General features: G+C 41.9%; 1 protein-coding gene across 4 annotated transcripts in view; it reads left to right on the forward strand.

Annotated features, from left to right (window-relative positions):
• Positions 1 to 21,146, forward strand: part of LOC112252459 (prominin-1-A) — a 37,595-nt gene extending 16,449 nt beyond the window's left edge. For 3 of the 4 annotated variants that reach the window (XM_024423704.2, XM_024423698.2, XM_024423713.2), the window contains 21 exons: positions 2,631 to 2,836; positions 6,375 to 6,495; positions 8,283 to 8,346; positions 9,198 to 9,287; positions 9,403 to 9,599; positions 11,110 to 11,184; positions 11,446 to 11,509; positions 11,755 to 11,911; positions 12,000 to 12,152; positions 12,259 to 12,382; positions 12,458 to 12,546; positions 14,447 to 14,531; positions 14,764 to 14,907; positions 15,083 to 15,151; positions 15,308 to 15,400; positions 17,100 to 17,153; positions 17,285 to 17,365; positions 17,713 to 17,781; positions 17,998 to 18,087; positions 18,185 to 18,297; positions 20,655 to 21,146. In XM_024423704.2, coding sequence (XP_024279472.1) covers positions 2,631 to 2,836; positions 6,375 to 6,495; positions 8,283 to 8,346; positions 9,198 to 9,287; positions 9,403 to 9,599; positions 11,110 to 11,184; positions 11,446 to 11,509; positions 11,755 to 11,911; positions 12,000 to 12,152; positions 12,259 to 12,382; positions 12,458 to 12,546; positions 14,447 to 14,531; positions 14,764 to 14,907; positions 15,083 to 15,151; positions 15,308 to 15,400; positions 17,100 to 17,153; positions 17,285 to 17,365; positions 17,713 to 17,781; positions 17,998 to 18,087; positions 18,185 to 18,297; positions 20,655 to 20,706 — 2,190 coding nt within the window. In that variant the 3' untranslated portion in view covers positions 20,707 to 21,146. Of the gene's footprint in view, positions 1 to 2,630; positions 2,837 to 6,374; positions 6,496 to 8,282; positions 8,347 to 9,197; positions 9,288 to 9,402; positions 9,600 to 11,109; positions 11,185 to 11,445; positions 11,510 to 11,754; positions 11,912 to 11,999; positions 12,153 to 12,258; positions 12,383 to 12,457; positions 12,547 to 14,446; positions 14,532 to 14,763; positions 14,908 to 15,082; positions 15,152 to 15,307; positions 15,401 to 17,099; positions 17,154 to 17,284; positions 17,366 to 17,478; positions 17,543 to 17,712; positions 17,782 to 17,997; positions 18,088 to 18,184; positions 18,298 to 20,654 lie in introns of those variants that run through there. The other variant, XM_042322493.1, reaches the window with a different exon arrangement.
• The last annotated feature ends 1,683 nt before the right edge of the window (positions 21,147 to 22,829 follow it).

The following is a 22,829-nucleotide window of genomic DNA, read 5'->3' on the forward strand; positions in this document are numbered from 1 at the left end:
TGTAATATGTAATTGACTGTAGACCCTGCCTCATACCTCTTGTGTCTGAGCCGTTGAATTGCGACTCTACTTTGTCTCTATACTGACGCTTAGCTTGTTTGATTGCCTTGTGGAGGGAATAGCACTGTTTGTATTCGGTCATGTTTCAGGTCACCTTGCCCTGGTTAAAAGCAGTGGTTCACGCTTTCAGTTTCGCGCGAATGCTGCCATCAATCCACGGTTTCTGGTTTGGGAATGTTTTAATAGCTGCTGTGGGTACGACATCGCCGATACACTTGCTAATAAACTCGCTCACCGAATCCGCTTATTCATCAATGTTGTTGTTTGACGCAATGCGGAACATATCCCAATCCATGTGATCGAAGCAATCTTGAAGCGTGGAATCAGATTGGTCGGACCAGCGTTGAACAGACCTGAGTGTGGGAGATTCCTGTATTAGTCTCTGTCAATAGGCAGGGAGCAACAAAATGGAGTTGTGGTCAGCTTTTCTGAAAGGAGGGCGGGGGAGGGCCTTATATGCGTCGCGGAAGATAGAATAACAATGATCCAGGGTTTTACCAGCCCTGGTAGCACAATCGATATGCTGATAAAATTTAGGGAGTCTTGTTTTCAGATTAGCCTTGTTAAAATCCCCAGCTACAATGAATGCAGCCTCAGGATATGTGGTTTCCAGTTTACATAGTTTAATGTTAGTTTCAGGATATGATGGTTGCTTGGGGGGATATATGCGGCTCTGATTATAATAATTTTCTTGGTAGATAATGCGGTCTACATTTGATTGTGAGGAATTATAAGTCAGGTGAACAGAAGGACTTGAGTTCCTGTATGTTGTTATGATCACACCACGTCTCGTTAATCATAAGGCATACCCCCCGCCCCTCTTCTTTGCCAGAAAGATGCTTGTTTCTGTCAGCGCGATGCGTGAAGAAACCAGCTGGCTGTACCGACTCCGATAGTGTGTCTCGAGTGAGCCATGTTTCCGTGAAGCAAAGAACGTTACAGTCGCTTATGTCTCTCTGGAATGCTACCCTTGCTCGGATTTCATCAACCTTGTTGTCAAGAGACTGGAGATTGGCGAGTAGTATGCTCGGGAGCAGTGCGCGATGTGCCCGTCTCCGGAGCCTGACCAGAATACCGCTTCGTCTGCCCCTTTTACGGCGTCGTTGTTTTGGTTCGCCGTCTGGGATCCGATCCATTGTCCTGGGTGGTGGGAAAAACACAGGATCCGCTTCGGGAAAGTCGTATTCCTGGTCGTAATGATGGTGAGCTGACGTTGCTCTTATATCCAGTAGTTCCTCCCGACTGTATGCAATAAAACCTAAGATTACCTGGGGCACCAATGTATAGCGCTGTCCGGTTAGAACATGATGTTGAGGTCCATCACTGTACTCTTGATAGTCACCACCACACACACACACAGACACAGCTGTTTCCATTTGAGGATGTTTCTTTGATTTTAGTAACCCGAAGGACTTGGAATGTTATTGTTGTGGTTCTATAAGACAAAGATATGTAAACAGTATTAGGTCATGTTTATAACTATGCAATATACACACATGTACATGAATAAATAGGCAAATGGCATTACCCTTACATGTCTATAAAGGGCTATAAACACAGCATCAATATACATTTAAACATTCACCTCTTGGAGAGAGAGAGAGAAACAAATCACTTGGATTTACAGAGTCCAGATTTATGGCACTCTCTCTCTTCAGACTTGTATGAGAATCTGCCAGGCTGACACCTGATCTGGCCTGGCACCACAGGGTTGACAAATTACTCTGTGCATGAGGAAACTCCAAGAACTGTCTGGAATGACTCGAGAAGCTTGCCAATGGCAGCTCAATAAAACACCTTAATAAAGGCCACTATGGAAAATGCTGTGTTAGCATGTGCATGCAAAAGACTATGCTTACCAATACAACAATTAAACCACTTCTGCAAAAGTACTTGTGCAACCAATGCAATAATAACACGTATGGCAGTAGAAAATAATACTACATATGACAAACAATACGTAAAGCAGCATTGGCAACTCTAACATTAAATAATACTAACAGCCATACAGTAGATCATATGTCTGAAACTTATCAAAGTAACAAAGTAATTAGTGGTAATGACCTATTATTATACAGCATGTAAAAACCACAATTAGAACACCCCTGCAACTTACATTTCGATGCACCCACAACATTCCTGTTACTGTCGACAATAAAAAGTCCTCAGAAACATGCGTCTTCTCCCTTCCGGACAATGATAACACTCTGACCTGGGCGGTTGCAGTGTCCAGATGCGCATTTCCAAGTGCTCTGATTGGTTGGGAATGGCAGGGCTACAATGGGTGAGGGATATCTTAGGTAGCCTGAGCAGCCAAACTAACGGGATTTAAGAGAAACTGATTGGACCTTGAGGGGAAGTTAGGTAGAGAAGAGAGGAGCAGGACAATTTTTTTTTACAGTGTGTGTGTGTGTCAAGTTAAGCTCTGTGTACTAGCCACAGACACTCCCCCCTAAGTTACCCTTTAGGCAGTAACCTGGGAGAGCTTTATGTAAGGCACCCTACTAATTGTGTGTATGTGTGTATCTCTGTGTGTTAACCTGTGTGTGTGTTTGTATGAATCTCCTCAGGTCCTTCTCTATGAAGTTGGTTTCCTAGTGTGTGCTGCTATAGGGATTGTGTACATTATCCTTATGCCCCTGGTGGGGTTCTGCCTGGCCTGCTGTCGCTGCTGTGGACACTGTGGAGGACGCATGTACCAGGAACAGACTAAAGCTGTCCACTGTCACAGGAGAGGATTATACTGGGCTACACTACTCACAACACTAGTCATACTGTAAGTGTGTGCCACCCTGAAAAAAACAGCATAGACCAGCATAAGTGGTGGTTTTGCTGGTGACCAGCCTTCGCTGTGTTTTCGAAGTGCCTTCGTTGTGCTTTCATGGTTCATTCGCTGTGTTTTCATGTTGACCAGCCTTCGCAGTGTTTTGCTGGTGACCAAAATATCACCTAGGGCCCCCAAAATGCTAGGGCCGGCTCTGACTGCATGTGTGGGTATACAGTGGGGCAAAAAAGTATTTAGTCAGCCACCAATTGTGCAAGTTCTCCCACTTAAAAAGATGAGAGAGGCCTGTAATTTTCATCATAGGTACACTTCAACTATGACAGACAAAATGAGAAAAGAAAATCCAGAAAATCACATTGTAGGATTTTTTATGAATTTATTTGCAAATTATGGTGGAAAATAAGTATTTGGTCACTTACAAACAAGCAAGATTTTTGGCTCTCACAGACCCGTAACTTCTTCTTTAAGAGGCTCCTCTGTCCTCCACCCGTTACCTGTATTAATGGCACCTGTTTGAACTTATCAGTATAAAAGACACCTGTCCACAACCTCAAACAGTCACACTCCAAACTCCACTATGGCCAAGACCAAAGAGCTGTCAAAGGACACCAGAAACAAAATTGTAGACCTGCACCAGGCTGGGAAGACTGAATCTGCAATAGGTAAGCAGCTTGGTTTGAAGAAATCAACTGTGGGAGCAATTATTAGGAAATGGAAGACATACAAGACCAGTGATAATCTCCCTCGATCTGGGGCTCCACGCAAGATCTCACCCCGTGGGGTCAAAATGATCACAAGAACGGTGAGCAAAAATCCCAGAACCACAAGGGGGGACCTAGTGAATGACCTGCAGAGAGCTGGGACCAAAGTAACAAAGCCTACCATCAGTAACACACTACGCCGCCAGGGACTAAAATCCTGCAGTGCCAGACGTGTCCCCCTGCTTAAGCCAGTACATGTCCAGGCCCGTCTGAAGTTTGCTAGAGAGCATTTGGATGATCCAGAAGAAGATTGGGAGAATGTCATATGGTCAGATGAAACCAAAACATAACTTTTTGGTAAAAACTCAACTCGACGTGTTTGGAGGACAAAGAATGCTGAGTTGCATCCAAAGAACACCATACCTACTGTTAAGCATGGGTGTGGAAACATCATGCTTTTGGGGCTGTTTTTCTGCAAAGGGACCAGGACGACTGATCGGTGTAAAGGAAAGAATGAACGGGGCCATGTATTGTGAGATTTTGAGTGAAAACCTCTTTCCATCAGCAAGAGCATTGAAGATGAAACGTGGCTGGGTCTTTCAGCATGACAATGATCCGAAACACACCGCCCGGGAAACGAAGGAGTGGCTTCGTAAGAAGCATTTCAAGGTCCTGGAGTGGCCTAGCCAGTCTCCAGATCTCAACCCCATAGAAAATCTTTGGAGGGAGTTGAAAGTCCGTGTTGCCCAGCAACAGCCCCAAAACATCACTGCTCTAGAGGAGATCTGCATGGAGGAATGGGACAAAATACCAGCAACAGTGTGTGAAAACCTTGTGAAGACTTACAGAAAACGTTTGACCTCTGTCATTGCCAACAAAGGGTATATAACAAATTATTGAGAGAAACTTTTGTTATTGACCAAATACTTATTTTCCACCATAATTTGCAAATAAATTCATAAAAAAATCCTACAATGTGATTTTCTGGATTTTTTCCCCTCATTTTGTCTGTCATAGTTGAAGTGTACCTATGATGAAAATTGCACGCCTCATCTTTTTAAGTGGGAGAACTTGCACAATTGGTGGCTGAATAAATACTTTTTTGCCCCACTGTACATGTGGGTAAGCAGATCCGCAAGCCACTGCAGCCCCTCATGATGAGTTAAAATTTTCTGTGGCCCCTACCCACATCAAAGTTGCCCATCCCTGAGCTAGACCATGCTGGACCACCATACACCAGCTTGATCACCAGTATACCAGCATCACCATCATAAACTAATATCACCATCATAGCTACATTATTGAGGAACATTTGACTTACTATGACTGTAATATGTGGTTGTTCCACCTAGCTTTCTTAAGATGAATAGCCCTTACACCTCCAGACTGTGTAAGGGCTATTTGACCAAGAAGAAGAGTGATGGAGTGCTGCATTAGATGACCTGGCCTCCACAATCACCCGACCTCAACCCAATTGAGATGGTTTGGGATGAGTTGGACCGCAGAGTGAAGGAAAAGCAGCCAACAAGTGCACAGCAAATGTGGGAACTCCTTCAAGACTGTTGGAAAAGCATTCCAGGTGAAGCTGGTTGAGAGAATGCAAAGAGTGTGCAAAGCTGTCATCAAGGCAAAGGGTGGCTACTTTGAAGAATCAAAAATAATTTTTGATTTGTTTAACACTTTTTTTGGTTAATGGCATGATTCCATATGTGTTATTTCATAGTTTTGATGTCTTCACTATTATTCTACAATGTAGAAAATAGTCAAAATAAAGATTATTATTTTTTGACTGGTACTGTATAAGGCAGGGTATTTTTAGGGTATTTTCATATGTATCTGTTTTACCATTTCAAAATGAACGCACTTTATGTATCTAGACCCCCCCCATTTGAAGAAATCCTAAGTATTTTGACAAATTCAATTATTGTGTAACGTAGGGAACAGTTTAGTATTTGGTCCTACATTCTTTGCACACAATGACTAAACCAAGCTTATGACTCTACACAGTTATTGGATTCCTTTGTGGTTTGTTTTGGTTGAGTTTTCGATGTCTTGTGTGCCATTTTAGAGTCACTTTTATTGTAAGTAAGAATAGAAGGTTCATGTGTTCTACATTCTTGTGAATGCTACCCTGATTATGGATAGTCATGGATGGATCGTGAATATTGATGAGTGATAAGGTTACAGAGGAACAAAGCTCATAGCCTCCAAAAATCCAAACCTCCCATGTTATTGGTAATGGGGTGAGGTTAGCATGTTTTGTTGTAGCCTCTGTAGCTCTCTCACTCATTCATGTTTTTTCTTAATTATGGCATTATCATGATTCATTTACAAACATCTTATTCACTCAATTAGAAAGAAAATGACTCCAGTCGTCATTCACCATTCAGATACTATTGGGCAAAACATAACCCAAAACAAAGTACAAATGCATTCAATGAGTTTGTAGAGTCAGAAGTTTGATGTAGTTGTTGCGTGCAAGGAATATGGGACCAAATACTAAACTTTTGACTACTTTAATATCCTATAAGTAAATTTGTCCAAACTTCTTCACATGGGAGAACTAGATACATGAAGTGCTTTCATTTCTAAACGGCAAAACAGTTATGTATGAAAATACTCACAAATAAAAGGTACATTCTGTATTGTTGCTTAATGTTAAACATTTGATCTGAAATCCAAAATGCTGGAGTATAGAGCCAAATAATAATTTTTAGCTTCACTGTCCAAATATATGTAGAGGGGAGTGTATTTGGATATGAAGTGAAACAAACTAACTTTTCTGTGTGTTTGTGTGCATGCATGTGTTTGTGTGCGTGTGTGTGTAGTGCAGGGAACATCTGCATGTTCTTCACTAACCAGTTACTGAAAGTGAGTGTTGAGGACAGCTCTGTAGAAATCAACAATAACCTGGAAAACCTTCAAACCTACCTCACCTCTGTCCCTAAGGTAAGTGTGTGTTGTCGTGGAAATTTCCTTAATTACCAAATGATGAGAGAGCAAATCACACACCAGTCAGAGTTATGCTTAATCTTCACCTTTAATAATAATTAAGCTTTTGCAATAGCATTTTGACTTTCAACATTTCAGTATCTCTAATGAAAAGTTGAGAGTGGTCAACATAATGGCAACTGAGATCTTTTATAGCAAAGATCCACCCCCCTAGTCGACATGACAAACCACAGATCTTAGGAACTTACACAAAGAAAGACTTAGGAACTTACACAAAGAAAGACTTTACTTCAGAGAGGAGTATCCCATAGCCAGACAGCATTGACTATAAATGATCGTTCAGTTTGGTCTCCTAAACGAAGCTCTTATCTCGTTCTTGGTACAAAATGGTACCAAGACATTACCTCACCCAATGGTATATATCAATTGTCATTTTAGACACTCCCATCCCAAATACAACCCATCCTGGACAAGCTCACGGAGAGGAGAGTGAGCCTCTAGGTCAAGATAAGGGCAACCAGAGAGGGAACATAGAATGGTTCCAGACACTGCCATCCTCCTCTCCCCAATGGGAAAAGTATGGGGAAAGTAGGGAGTGACTGGCACACAGACATTGTGGAGCCAAGAGATAATTGGTTCCCCCTCAATCATCCCTTCACATGGTTTAAAATATACGTTTACACATGACGACAAGCTTGACCTCTCCCCTCTCTGTGGCCCAAGTAACTGAACCCTGACAGAGAACAGATAACTGTAAACGGCCACCACTATACATTCTAAATGACAAGTATCTCACAAGCATATTATGAAAATAAAACATCTTATCTATGTTACCCAACTAATTCTGATTCATCCCCAACAGTGTGTGTGAGAGAGAACGTTCCTATTATTTTCAGAAGGGAAAACCAAAATAATAAATGAAGTAGAAGTAAGACCAGTTAATTTTTTTGGTTTATAAAACAATAGATATAGCTAAAAGTAGCAACTGGATATTTTTGAATGGGTACACACATTTATTAAAAACATTCCATATTCTCTTCTGTTAAGTATCCTGTAATAAATTACTTGGATGTCATGTCACTTATCTTCTGTTGACACACAACCACCTATAGATCAGTTACTGACCTAAAGCTTCTATTCAGAGTTAGTACATAAACCACTCCACCTACCATAAATCTCCCCCTAGAGAATAGCTACACACACACACATTGCGCGGCAGGTAGCCTAGTGGTTAGGGCATTGGGCCAGTAACTGAAAGGTTGCTAGAACGAATCCCTGAGCTGACAAGGTAAAAATCTGTCATTCTGCCCCTGAACAAGGTAGTTAACCCACTGTTCCTAGGCCGTCATTGTAAATAAGAATTTGTTCTTAACTGACTTGCCTAGTTAAATAAAGGTAAAAAAACATTTGTCTCTCCTGTTCAGCCGGCACTGTGATCACATGTATCTGATACAACAGAGGGAGAGAGGAGTTGGGTGAGAAAGGCAGGGAGGATAGAGAGGGAAAGGGAAAGGGGGATACTTAGTCAGTTGTACAACTGAATACATTCAACTGAAATGTGTCTTCCGCATTTAACCCAACCCCTCTGAATCGGAGAGAGTCAGAGAAAGGGGAAGAGAGGAAAAAGGGGGAGGAGAGAGGGATAAGGTAATGGTCGGGCAGGGTTGTGTGGTAAATCGGTAGTGGCTTTGATGTTTCAGTGTGTTTTAAATGTGTTTGAGGGAGTCTTGCAAGTTTGTCATCTCTCCTGTGTCTAAGTGTGTTTGTCTCCTGTGTCTCATCAGCAAATTGACAGTGTGCTGATAGAGGGCAATAAGACAGTGGATGAGGTTACCAGAAGCCTCAATGGTAAGTACTGTACCTGAGCTTTGAGAACAGGGTTCACGAACAGGCAAAAACCCCAGCTCCAAGTGATTTTAAATGTGGAAATCTGTTCTGAAGTATTCCCAAGCATCATAGAGAGACATGATTGTATATAGTCGTGGCCAAAAGTTTTGAGAATGACACAAATATTAATTTTCACAAAGTTTGCTGCTTCAGTGTCTTTAGGTATTTTTGTCAGATGTTACTATGGAATACTGAAGTATAATTACAAGCATTTCATAAGTTTCAAAGGCTTTTATTGACACTTACATGAAGTTGATGCAAAGAGTCAATATTTGCAGTGTTGACCCTTCTTTTTCAAGACCTCTGCAAGCCGCCCTGGCATGGTGTCAATTAACTTCTGGGCCATATCCTGACTGATGGCAGCCCATTCTTGCACAATCAATGCTTGGAGTTTGTCAGAATTTGTGGGGTTTTGTTTGTCCACCCTCCTCTTGAGGATTGACCACAAGCTCTCAATGGGATTAAGGTCGTCTTGGGGAGTTTCCTGGCCATGGACCCAAAATATCAATGTTTTGTTCCCCGAGCCACTTAGTTATCACTTTTGCCTTATTTGTGGTCAATTTTCAGTCTACAAATGATTTCTAATTATGTTCCGGCCCCCCGATCATCGGCTCAAGAAAAAAATTCTCCCACAGCTGAATCTAGTTCCAAGTTCTATATATTCACATAATGTGTGCAAAAGTTCTGCAAAGTAGAAACGCACTGAAACAATTATGTTGACCATTGTCTTGACCCAGAAGAGAATGCCATCCACCATTTGAGAAACACTGGTCAACAATTACATGCATCTCTATCTTCTCTCTCTCCCCTAGACATAGGTCCTCTGCTGGGCAGAGAGATCCAGAGAAGTCTAGAGGGCCCCCTGAACCCTGCCCTGAAGTCTGTCAGAGAAATAGCCAAAGGTACAACTCCATCCTGTGTGTGTGTGTATATTCCTCTTCTGAAATAGTTTCATTTTAATTCTCTACATGAATGATTTATTAATAAATCTGTGTGTATGTTGCATCTGTATCCTAGTGGTAAACCGTACCAGTGTCCTGCTGGTGGGGTTGAACTCTACTCTAACCCAGCTCCAGTCTGATGTGACTGTGGTCCAGGCGAATGTTTCCTCTGTCAGAGACCGCATCAACAGCACACTGAGAGACCCTGACTGTCATGGGTGTTCTGCCTATCAGTCAGAGCTAGAGAAACTAACATTTGACACCACTATCACTGTGAGTGCAATCGTGTTGCGTCACCTCTCTTTTCTTCCCTCATCGAATGAATATTCCACAGTAGCTCTGATATCCCCCTGTACACACTGGTGTGTATTTTCATCTTACTGGTTTGTTCTTGATGAGGAACGATTCAGGCCTTTTGGACGATGTGTGCTGGTCTTGCAGTAGAAGTTAATGGGGTGGATATGACACAGGCAAATTAGTTATGTGGAAATGGTTCACGCTGTTGTCTTATGACATCAGGTCTCAGGGTGTTCCTCCTCCTCCCACTCTACTGTTGCACGCTGAGTCTGTTTGTGGGTTAACCCTCTTTCTCAAACAAGCTACCACAAATAGAGGCTTGGGTTTCAGGAAAATTAGTTCATAATATATATATATTATGAACTGTAGTTACGCACGCCTCTATGAAGAGGGAACGCAACACCCTGCTACAACTAAACTCTCCGTGAAGTGAAAAAGGTATGGACTGTAGGTGCGAGTAAGAATGACAACAGGCAGAATGTGGTACCGTTTACAAGGACTTTATTCCTTTACACGGTAATATGGGGAAAAGGGGCTGGACGGAACCAAAGCAAAGAAAGTAAATCTCAAAGCCCCCCCCTCTCCTATCTTACCTGCCTACCCACTACTTACCTAATTTATCACCACCTGGTGCCCTAACCAAAATACAGGGGGTGGTCCGCCCAGGTCTTACCTAGTGTGCCTAGACAGTGAATATACTACAGGTATATGTATGCCCGCGGGCCTCTTGCCTAAGCACTCCCAAGGTGCCTTCCCCTTCTCCCCTGGGAACAAATGAAACAGAATATTAAACAATTTCACAAACAAAGAAACAAAGGACATCAAATGAGCTCTATCTGAGCAACAAACTCACAGAACATACCACTTCCCAGCAATGAACTCCCAGTAAACTCAACCTCTAGCAAAATCTCTCTCAGCAATCCCTACCTCCAAAAATCTCTCTCTCCTGAACAGAACACTGGCTTTTATATAGCTTCAGAATGAATGTGTAATTGGAGACAGCTGTGTCTTGACGAGGGGGCGGGGTCAGCTCTCCAATTAGCCCTGGAGTCGACCAATCAGCTGCTTGAGGGATTTCAGGAAGCCATTTCCTGAAATAAACACATGCACAAACACAAACTACAACACATAAACTGGGGAACGTAACAATATACACACACAGGCCCACACACAGTATGAGGAACACAAGATTAAGTTCCTTATCGAGAACAAACCAGTAGGACGGAGAACAAACATGGTGTATGTTACACTGATATAATTGTGGAAAACAAAGCAGTATTTCATTCACCCCCTATCACTGTTCTACTTTTATAACAAGCATAAGGAAGGCAATACATGCCAAAGTAAAAACGTGAATTTGTCATCTGAGTGGATAGTTCTGGTTTTGCTGCACCCTGCTGCCAAAGAATAAGAATGACACACTGCAGAGAAGTCATGAGCTGTTTGTAACCTCAAGTTTATGTGTGTGTTTGTGTATGTTCCATAGATCCCCAGTCTGAATGAGCTGCAGTGGGTTGTTGATGACGTCACCAAGGCTAATCTCAACTCAAAAGTGAAAGAGGTAATTCTGTCTGGACTAAATAGGCACACTAAATAACCCCCCCCATGTGTGTGTGTGTGTGTGTAATATATATGAGAGAGAGAGGAGAGAGAGAGAGCAGTCAAAATGGATTAGTGAAGTGTAACTGACATTCCACAGCATGTTCCTGTTTGTGTGGGAGGAATTGAGATCCACTCTTATTCCAACATTTTTCATCCATTGACTTCTATGCGTCATTTCTGCAGTAGTTACAGAGGACGTTTCTGACCATGTGTGTTTCAGGGAGAATACTTATTTGCCAGTATTCCCCAGAGAGTGACCAACGACACCAGGGACATGGTACAGAGTGAGTATTTACCTTCACGGTCACTACTAACTGTTATAGGATTAGGACTAGTTCAGTTAAACCACTTACTGTTATCGGACATTATTAATCACAGTGACACTAACAAGAGTCTGATGTCTACTAGCCTTATAAGCCATAAGCCACATCTTATGATCATCATAAGCCACATCTTATGCTTTAACCTAAATACCTTTAAAACTGACCTTGGATCAGTGTCTAGAGATATATTCATCCTTCTACTTCAGATGTGAAGCAGCAGCTTGAAGTCATCAAGAGACAGATCTCTTCGGTGAAGGGATACATCCCTGTCTCTGCCCTCAGCAACATCTCACACACACTGGGAGAGGCTCAGAGATACATCGACATGTACTCACCACAGGCAGAGTGGGTAGAGATGATCAGGTAATGAGTACACACACATAGGCATGCGCACACACTGACAGGGCTGAACAGATAAGGTAATTATCCCTCTGTTTTTGTCTCTCTATAGGTGGGGTGTGGGTATTATCCTGAGCTGTGTCATTCTCTTGGTCATAGTGTGTAACCTTCTGGGTCTGTTTTTGGGTCTGGTGGGACTGAGCCCTCAAGACGACCCGACAGAACGATCCAGCACCGCCGACTGCGCAGGAACCTTCCTAATGGCGTAAGTACTGTCACTATGTCTGTTTGCGTGTGTGGGTGGGTATGAGGATGGGCATAAGGGACATTTGGTAAAATAATTATCTCAACGTATTTGTCTGTGTGTGTAGGGGTGCAGGGCTAAGTTTCCTGTTCTCCTGGCTCTTCATGCTGGTGGTGTTTATACTGTTTATACTGGGAGGGAATGTCTACACACTGGTCTGCCAGCCCTGGCGCAGTGGACAGCTACTACAGGTAAGAACACACACTCTCATACATGCACAATGAATTAATTGACTCACTGATTGATTGTGTCTTCCCTCTCCACAGTTTGTTGACACTCCGGGCCTGATACCTAGATTCCATTTTAGAGAGATACTGGGCCTGAAGAGCAACCTGTCTTTCATTGAAGTATACAAGTATGTAGCAACTTTATAAAGGGTTATGTAAATTAAATATATTATTTCTGGTTTTCTAAAGTATTATTATAAGTCACTCTGGATAAGAGTGCTTGCTAAATGTAACTTTGTTTTTCTTCTGCTCTTATGCAATGTAAGGATTAATGGTACGCAGGTCAGCTGTTTGTTCACCGGCACCCACCCGCAATAATTTTAATTTTTCACCTTTATTTAACTAGGCAAGTCAGTTAAGAACAAATTCTTATTTACAATGACGGCCTACACTGGCCAAACCTAGACGACGCTGGGTCAATTGTGCGCCGCCCTATGGGACTCCCAATCACGGCCGGTTGTGATACAGCCTGGATTCGAACCAGGGTGTCTGTAGTGACGCCTCAAGCACTGAGGTGCAGTGTTTTAGACCGCTGCGCCACTCGGGCTAATAACCCACTCGCAACCGCCTGACAATATGTGATGAAGTGAAAATCTGAGGCCCGCACCCTAATCCGATAACATAGAAAATGCGCTATAGGCTACAGTCAGAGACGGCAGACATTTTTTTTTTATACAGGGTTCAGGATTTTTTTGGCCTGATTTAAATATGTTTCTGCTTATAATTTCTGCCATTTTGGTAGGCTATTTGTTAGTCAACTTGTCAGTGGAGGCTGCTGAGGGGAGGACGGCTCATAATAATGGAATCATTGAAATGGTATCAAACACATTCTCTCCATTCTGGCCATTATTATTAGCTGTCCTCCCCTCAGCAGCCTCCACTGTTGTGTAAAATTAGATAAATGCAGCTTTACTTCTGTCATTATATGTTGCCCTCGAAAACTAAATAAACACTTGCTCACCAGAATAATGTAATAAATCGATAGAATGAATGCTTCAATATAGTTGACATCGGTAAAGTGTTTTCTATCATCTCTGATTCTTTCGCAGTGCAAAGATGTTTAGGGACCGGGTAGAAAATGCAATAACTCAACAACAAAAAACTAGAAAGTTTTTCTGTGCAAAATTTCCAAAAGACATAAGTTTGACCGGCTGTGAAAATGACCCAATATGTTTCTGATAAGATTTCATTTTGGGCTTGGATGCATATTTTATATGGTTGATAAAGATAGCACCTACAAATGGTACGTATCTAACTGCGCATTCGCATTCTCTCAGGCTGCTGAAATAAATAAATCATATTTCCCCACTCCTGTACCTGAGTCAAAATTCTGCCTACATTTGGTGTACAATTGCAATCTGCAGGAGTTCATATTAAGGCTATATGAGAGGTTATAAACCTACAGTTGGTGTCCAGAATTCAGTTTCCATTTAACCCATCTGAACAGTAGGCTACAGTTCCTTTGATGTGCCATCGGCCTATTTGAAGTCCCTGTCTTGTGACTGTCGAATTTGTATCGCGCCTCACAATCATCACACATCTATCTATCTGCTATCATTCTCTTTTTCCACTTCCCAAACATTAGTTATCTGGCACTCCCTTCTCTTTATTTTCAACTCTCCATTTTGCGTTTCGCAGCTTTGCTCTGATTGAATTCAACTCCAGCATTTTCCTTTTTTGCCTCCATGATCGACTTGAACATGAACTTTTTCTGCCCGTTTCCAAAACCATTTGGCGGTTGGCTTGTTGGCTAGGTCCTAAAGCTTAGGCATTATGCACTAATGCCAGATGGCCTAAAATATTGAAAGAAAAACGTTAATGTAGCCTATAGATATAAATTGCACAAGGTGAATGATACATTTATGGATATTTAAGGTATTATTTTCTCTTCATTTAACCCACCCTTCATCCACACAATATTTCATGATCCTAAACCCGCCACACCACGGATATAACCGCTGGGACTGCGGGTTATTAGTCAACCTCCACATCACTAGTACGGATGTATTGTTGTGCGTGTGTTTGTAGTGAATGTGAACAGAACAGGCCTCTATGGACAACCCTCCACCTGTATGAGCTCATAGACCTCAATGATCTACTCAACGTGTCCAAAGTAAGACTGTCACGCTACAGTTTCTACTCTTATCACATGTGGTTTTTACTTTTTCTATCACCATACACTGTCTACTGATGATTACTGGGAATCACTTAATATGGGTGATTAATTCCCAAATCATGTTTCCACTTCCAAAGTGGTGTAAACGTCAATATTTCAAACCATCTGCTATACTAGCCCAATGTTTCCGCTACTCCTTTTAATTATGTGTCCACCTCTCGCCTCCCAGTACAAAGAAGAGATTCAGCAACACTTTGACAGTAATGAGATCAAACTGCCTACCATCACCCTCCTCACACCTGAGACACGCAAACAGCTACACAGCTTCTCTGACATGGTTCATTATGTTGACATAAGCTCTGTCACACAGCAGGTACAAAGTGTGTGTGTATGTACAGTACATGTAGATGTGCGTGTGCATTTATGAGTGACCTTTGGCCTCTAATAGTTTGGAACGTGTTCAATTGGAGTGTATATTAGGACAACATGCAGCGTCACCTCAGTATGGTTACAAAGGCTTATCATGACTATTTCTATATCTGTTTCAGATCAACGTTATTTCCAGCATTAATCTGACAGAAATAGCAGGCATGTTAGACCAACTTGCTACTGTTCAAGTGAGTAATAAAACATGTAACATTGTTACAAACATATTCCCTCCCTGTGAGCACTCTCAGGCTCTTCTATCAATGATACGATGTGAACATCAGTGTGTGTACTGGTCATTTAGATGTTTGTATAAAGACAGTAATGTGATGCACGTCTCTCAACAGATTAATACACGTGTTCAATATCAGCTGACACAGGAGGCTGAAGGCCTGAGAGGGATTCAGTCAGGCATTGTCACTACCATCATCCCACAACTGGTACGTCTGACTGGCCTGGTGCTACAGTGCCTTGCGAAAGTATTCGGCCCCCTTGAACTTTGCGACCTTTTGCCACATTCAACAAATCAAAAACTGAAAAATTGGGCGTGCAAAATTATTCAGCCCCTTTACTTTCAGTGCAGCAAACTCTCTCCAGAAGTTCAGTGAGGATCTCTGAATGATCCAATGTTGACCTAAATGACTAATGATGATAAATACAATCCACCTGTGTGTAATCAAGTCTCCGTATAAATGCACCTGCACTGTGATAGTCTCAGAGGTCTGTTAAAAGCACAGAGAGCATCATGAAGAACAAGGAACACACCAGGCAGGTCCGAGATACTGTTGTGAAGAAGTTTAAAGCCGGATTTGGATACAAAAAGATTTCCCAAGCTTTAAACATCCCAAGGAGCACTGTGCAAGCGATAATATTGAAATGGAAGGAGTATCAGACCACTGCAAATCTACCAAGACCTGGCCGTCCCTCTAAACTTTCAGCTCATACAAGGAGAAGACTGATCAGAGATGCAGCCAAGAGGCCCATGATCACTCTGGATGAACTGCAGAGATCTACAGCTGAGGTGGGAGACTCTGTCCATAGGACAACAATCAGTCGTATATTGCACAAATCTGGCCTTTATGGAAGAGTGGCAAGAAGAAAGCCATTTCTTAAAGATATCCATAAAAAGTGTCATTTAAAGTTTGCCACAAGCCACCTGGGAGACACACCAAACATGTGGAAGAAGGTGCTCTGGTCAGATGAAACCAAAATTGAACTTTTTGGCAACAATGCAAAACGTTATGTTTGGCGTAAAAGCAACACAGCTCATCACCCTGAACACACCATCCCCACTGTCAAACATGGTGGTGGCAGCATCATGGTTTGGGCCTGCTTTTCTTCAGCAGGGACAGGGAAGATGGTTAAAATTGATGGGAAGATGGATGGAGCCAAATACAGGACCATTCTGGAAGAAAACCTGATGGAGTCTGCAAAAGACCTGAGACTGGGACGGAGATTTGTCTTCCAACAAGACAATGATCCAAAACATAAAGCAAAATCTACAATGGAATGGTTCAAAAATAAACATATCCAGGTGTTAGAATGGCCAAGTCAAAGTCCAGACTTGAATCCAATCGAGAATCTGTGGAAAGAACTGAAAACTGCTGTTCACAAATGCTCTCCATCCAACCTCACTGAGCTCGAGCTGTTTTGCAAGGAGGAATGGGAAAAAATGTCAGTCTCTCGATGTGCAAAACTGATAGAGACATACCCCAAGCGACTTACAGCTGTAATCGCAGCAAAAGGGGGCTGAATAATTTTGCACGCCCAATTTTTCAGTTTTTGATTTGTTAAAAAAGTTTGAAATATCCAATAAATGTTGTTCCACTTGATGATTGTGTCCCACTTGTTGTTGATTCTTCACAAAAAATACAGTTTTATATCTTTATGTTTGAAGCCTGAAATGTGGCAAAAGGTCGCAAAGTTCAAGGGGGCCGAATACTTTCGCAAGGCACTGTATCTGTTTCTGCTCTGGACAACTTCAGCAAATGTCACGTGTGTGTTTGTACTAAATATACAGCTATCTGAGTGTCTGGATTATCGCCGACTATTTTATAAATCCTTAAAGAGGTCATTATCCAGAGCAGAGTCCTAGATATTGTAAATAGATATATTACCTGTCTGACTTTTGTGTTTCAGACTCAGTTGAACTCCAACATATTTGCCCTCAGTGTCATAGCATCAGAGATCAATGTAAGTAATACTGCAGAATGTTCAGAAAGCATGAGCTGCAAGGGTTCTTTCCTTAAACAATGAAAACATGTAGCTATGCAATGCATGCTCACCCCTCTCTCTTTCTCCCTCCCTACCTCTTTCTTCTTTAGGGCACAGTAGGAGATGTGTTAAATAAAGTGGGAACAGCTCAAGACTTCCTCAACACCAACACTACACAGATAGTCAAGGCCGTGAGTAACCACACACATGCACGTTCAAACGCATGCACATGCATATCTAGGCACAAAAAAAAATCCTTTACAACCAGAAAATGACATTTCTCTCATTTAGGTTTCTTTCCTAGAAAGATGAACCATTTCATCTGGTTCATGACCTCAGGTGTTCTGTACAGTAAAGAAGGAGAGATGGTAGCACCACAGCCATTACTCACATCTTAGCCCACAGTCACACGGCCCACTTCACATAGTTATAGGGAATTCCACCTGATTTTCTGCTGCAAAGCTCCACTGATTCTCATGACTTCTGAGTCAATAGAGAATGTATGGAATTTACACTTGTTTTTCTTTTTTTTTCTCAGGCGAGTAGGGAGTTCCTAGACTGTCAGATGGGGTACTTCACGATGTATGCTGACTGGGCTAACCTCACGGTGAGTTCACTTAGCATTCTACTACTACTGTATCACTGCATTGCTGTATCTTGTGTGTGTGTGGTTTAATTTTAGGTTCGTGTGTGTGTGTGTGTGTGTGTAGTTTAGCCTCAGCCTTATGTGTGGTTGTGGTTGATGTAAAAAGGGCTTTATAAAATACATTTGATGAAATTTGATTGTGTGAGTGTATGTGTGTGCGTGCGTGTGGGTATGTAGATCACTCAACAGATTGGTCTCTGTGGCCCAGTGGCAGAAGCTGTGGACTCAGCGAAGGTTGTAGTCTGCTCAAATATGATGGAGTCTCTGGTGAGAAAATGATTTCATACATGCACCCACGCACAGAAAATGATACACTGCGTTAATCTAATATTGTTTATTAACCTACATCTGTGTTTGTGTCCAGAATGCGTTCTGGTTCAGTCTGGGCTGGTGTATGATCTTCCTGGTCCCCAGCATCATCTTCTCCATCAAACTGGCCAAGTTCTACAGGAGGATGAAGCACAGCGATGTCTACGAGTGAGTAGCAAACACATTTACACCCATACATCAGATGATTGTACTTAGGTACTGGGTGGGAAATACTCATTCAGAAATAAGACCAGGGCCTGTATATACAGTACCAGTCAAAAGGTTGGACACACCTATTCAAGAATTTCTCTTTAGTTTGATTATTTTCTGCATTGTAGAATAATAGTGAAGGCATCAAGACTATGAAATAACTCATACGGAATCATGTAGTAAGCAAAAAAGTGTTAAATAAATCAAAATATATTTTATATTTGATATTCTTCAAAGTAGCCACCCTTTACCTTGATAACAACTTTGCACACTCTTGGCATTCTCTCAATCAGCTTCACCTGAAATGCTTTTCCAACCGGCTTGAAGGAGTTCCCACATATGCTGTGCACTTGTTGGCTGCTTTTCCTTCATTCTGCAGTCAAACTCTTCCCAAACCATCTCAATTGGGTTGAGGTCGGGTGATTATGGAGGCCAGGTCATCTGATGCATTACTCATCATTATCCTTCTTGGTCAAATAGCCCTTACACAGCCTAGAGTTGTATTGAGTCATTGTCCTGTTGAAAAACAAATGACCGTCCCACTAAGTGCAAACCAGATGGGATGGCGTATCGCTGCAGAATGCTGTGGTAGCCATGCTGGTTAAGTGTGCTTTGAATTCGAAATAAATCACTGACAGTGTCACCAGCAAAGCACCATCACACCTCCTCCTCCGTGCTTCATGGTGGGAACCACACATGTGGAGATCATCCGTTCAGCTACTCTGCATCTCACAAAGACACTGGGTTGGAACAAAAAATCTCAAATTTGGACTCATCAGACCAAAGGACAGATTTCCACTGGTCTTAATGTCCATTGCTCGTGTTTCCTGGCCCAAGCAAGTCTTCTTCTTATTGGTGACCTTTAGTAGTGGTTTCTTTGCAGCAATTTGTCCACGATGGCCTGATTCACGCAGTCTTCTCTGAACAGTTGATGTTGAGATGTGTCTGTTACTTGAACTCTGTGAAGCATTTATTTGAACTGCAATTTCTGAGGCTGGTAAATCTAATGTTTTTAAAAATGTATTTTACCTTTGTTTAACCAGGTAGGCAAGTTGAGAACAAGTTCTCATTTACAACTGCGACCTGGCCAAGATGAAGCAAAGCAGTTCGACACATACAACAACACAGAGTTATACATGGAGTAAAACAAACATACAGTCAATAATACAGTACAAAAACAAGTCTATATACAATGTGAGCAAAAGAGGTGAGATAAGGAAGGTAAAGGCAATAAAAAGGCCGCAGGTGGGGAAGTAAATACAATATAGCAATTAAACACTGTAATGGTAGCTTTACAGTAGGTGAATGTGCAAAGCAGAAATACTTGTGTGCAAGGGAGCAAAATAAATAAATACAGTAGGGGATGAGGTAATTGTTTGGGCTATTTATAGATGGGCTATGGAGAGGTGCAGTGATCTGTGAGCTGCTCTGACAGCTGGTGCTTAAAGCTGGTGAGGGAGATAAGTGAACTGGTGAGATAATGAACTTATCCTCTGCAGCAGAGGCAGTCCTCATGTGAGCCAGTTTCATCATAGTGCATGATGGTTTTTGTGACTGCACTGAAGAAACTTTCAAAGTTCTTGAAATATTCCGGATTGACTGACCTTCATGTCTTAAAGTAATGATGGACTGTCATTTCTCTTTTTTTATTTTAGCTGTTATTGCCATAATATGGACTTGGTATTTTACCAAATAGGGCTATCATTTGTATACCACCCCTACCTTGTCACAACACAACTGATTGGCTCAAACGCATTAAGAAGGAAAGAAAATCCACAAATTAACTTTTACAAGGCACATCTGTTAATTGAAATGCATTCCAGGTGACTACCTAATGAAGCTGGTTGAGTGAATGCCAAGAGTCTGCAAAGCTGCCATAAAGGCAAAAGGTGGCTACTTTGAAGGATCTCAAATAGAAAATATATTTTGATTTAACACTTTTTTTTTGCTTACTGCATGATTCCATACGTGTTATTTCATAGTTTTGATGTCTTCACTATTATTCTACAATGTAAAAAACATTAAAAATAAAGTAAAACCCTTGAATGAGTAGGTGTGCCCAAACTTTTGACTGGTACTGTATATACCAGAGTTCAAGTGCTGATCTAGCGTCAGGTCCCCTGCCCGCCCATAATAAGATGATTATCTTATTATTCGTTATGATCTAAAAGGCTAAACAGATCCTATGTCAGCACTCCTACTCTATTACTTTTTGTGAACACGTGCCTAGGACACTATGACTCTGATTGAAACGCTGTTGTAATGAAGCAACATACAATCTCTCTTTCTGTCTTGTCTCATCTCTCTCCTCACAGAAACCACACAGCCAAGAACATCCTCCCCCGAGCCCAAGTCAAACCCTACTGAGCTGGGGGAAAGAGAGGACTGGCAAGGGTTGTTACTGCTCTCAGGGAATAGAACCAGGGCTCTGCCACCCCACCCTGACAGAGGGACATGAATGGGTCGAACACTACATGTACCACCTGAATAATGATATGATATATTATATCATAATACATATGATATATCAAATAGGGTAGGTACAAGTTGCCGGCTTCAACATAACGTCTATAATCATGTCATTGTGTTGTTTGTCTACCTTGTCATTGACTTTTTAATTTTTTTTATATATATATTTTCTTCTAAGGAATGATATTGATTGAAATATTTGATTCTGCAATGATACAATTTTGAACCAGACAATGAGTAGGATATGTGTTACGAAGCACTTTAGTAGGTCTGTTTATATAGGAAAATGATTTCTGACATGCAAACTACTGTGATTAAAGATTTACTATTGATAGAGACTACTGTTTGTGTTAGCTAATTCTTTCTCAAATATATTACTGATATAGTACCTTGTAGTATAATATGTTTCTGATAGGATAGCACCAGCAGCAGTGGCCAATAGAAACGTGTTCTGCATGTGATTGATTGCTGTTTACAGGATGCAGTCTAAAAATGGTGCAAATCAATCAATGCGTTTAGGTTTACAGCACAGATCCACCTGATTCAGTGAACACAACCTCTCAGCATCACGATGGGGGAAGTAGGGGAGCAAAGGGAAGTGCGGGTATCAGGTTGAATTTGACCTCAATGACCGATATGAAGTGTTCTGCAGTTTTATAGCCTCTGGGATCAGCCTCCTTTACCACTCTCTCCCTCCGCAGCAGGATTATCTGAGACAGAGATAGTGAGTCCCCATTGTCTTCAGCCAGGTGGTGTCCCTCCAGAGGATCCTCGATCAACAGTGCAGATGAAAATCTAGCGTAAGACAATAAGGTCTCCAAGGTTAATGATAATTCAACCGACATGATGATATCCTCACACACCCCTGGGGAACCTGCCTGTCTGCTGTGAAACAAAAGAGACGCACGCATGCACACACACAGTTCCATAGCCATGACAATAAGGAGTGGCATTGTTTAGTAGACAGGGTAAGGAAGGACATTTACACACACACACACACACACACACACACACACACACACACACACACACACACACACACACACACACACACACACACACACACACACACACACACACACACACACACACACACACACACACACACACACACACACACACACACACACACACTAATCCTTCGACTGGTCCACACACTAAGCTGTGTGCAGCTCTCAAGAGATTTAGGCCTAGATTCAATCAGATAAAGCATTAACCGGCGATTGCAGACATGCGCATAGCGGATGTTTTGCCAGTGTGAACACATTCCAGTGTTCAAACTTTTAAACAAGGCTGCATGGGATTTATCTTAATGCTACAGCATGCAGCTAATGGCAATGTCCGTTTCTTAGGTATAATGCTGGGAGCCACTTGTGGATTTGACAGCTCCACCTCAGACACTATCCACTAAGTTGGCTAAAGCAGATCTGATTGAATTGAGCCCTTGGTCATAGCTGGGCTATGGCCATATTGAGCTTAAAACCCAAAACTATGGGAGCAGTGGGTCATCATGTGTCCTCAATGTAACTAGTAAATGTAGTGTTTTCTCTGTTTCTTTGACTATAATGGGTTTAAACATAGCAAGATAGGAGATAGCCAGATCTGTTTGTGCTATGACAAACATATGGGACCAGGCTAGTTTAAACAAAAGGTAACAATCACAATGTTTTTGTATCTAAGAGTGAGTTGGCAATGTCAAGGGCCTAACAACCCAGAACAACGTGTGGGAGCCAAGCCTTATGGTGAGGATGAGAAACTATTCACAGAACAGAAACACAGGTAAAAACAAGGGCATTTCTCAGTGACATACATATTGGGCACATTTGGCTCAGGCCTGCATAGAATATCAGCTCTTTACCACATCACTATGATGTAATGATCTCGTAAACTGTACAGTCTTGCGCATAATATGGCTATCTGGAACGCACCCAATTACACTCAATAAGTTAGCCTGGGTACCTGACTGTTTCTGATGTTAGCAATACTACATTGTTGCCTTAGCAGGACAACGACCAGTTAGC

The sequence above is a fragment of the Oncorhynchus tshawytscha genome, linkage group LG01, assembly GCF_018296145.1.
Source record: "Oncorhynchus tshawytscha isolate Ot180627B linkage group LG01, Otsh_v2.0, whole genome shotgun sequence".
Classification (NCBI taxonomy): domain Eukaryota; kingdom Metazoa; phylum Chordata; class Actinopteri; order Salmoniformes; family Salmonidae; genus Oncorhynchus; species Oncorhynchus tshawytscha.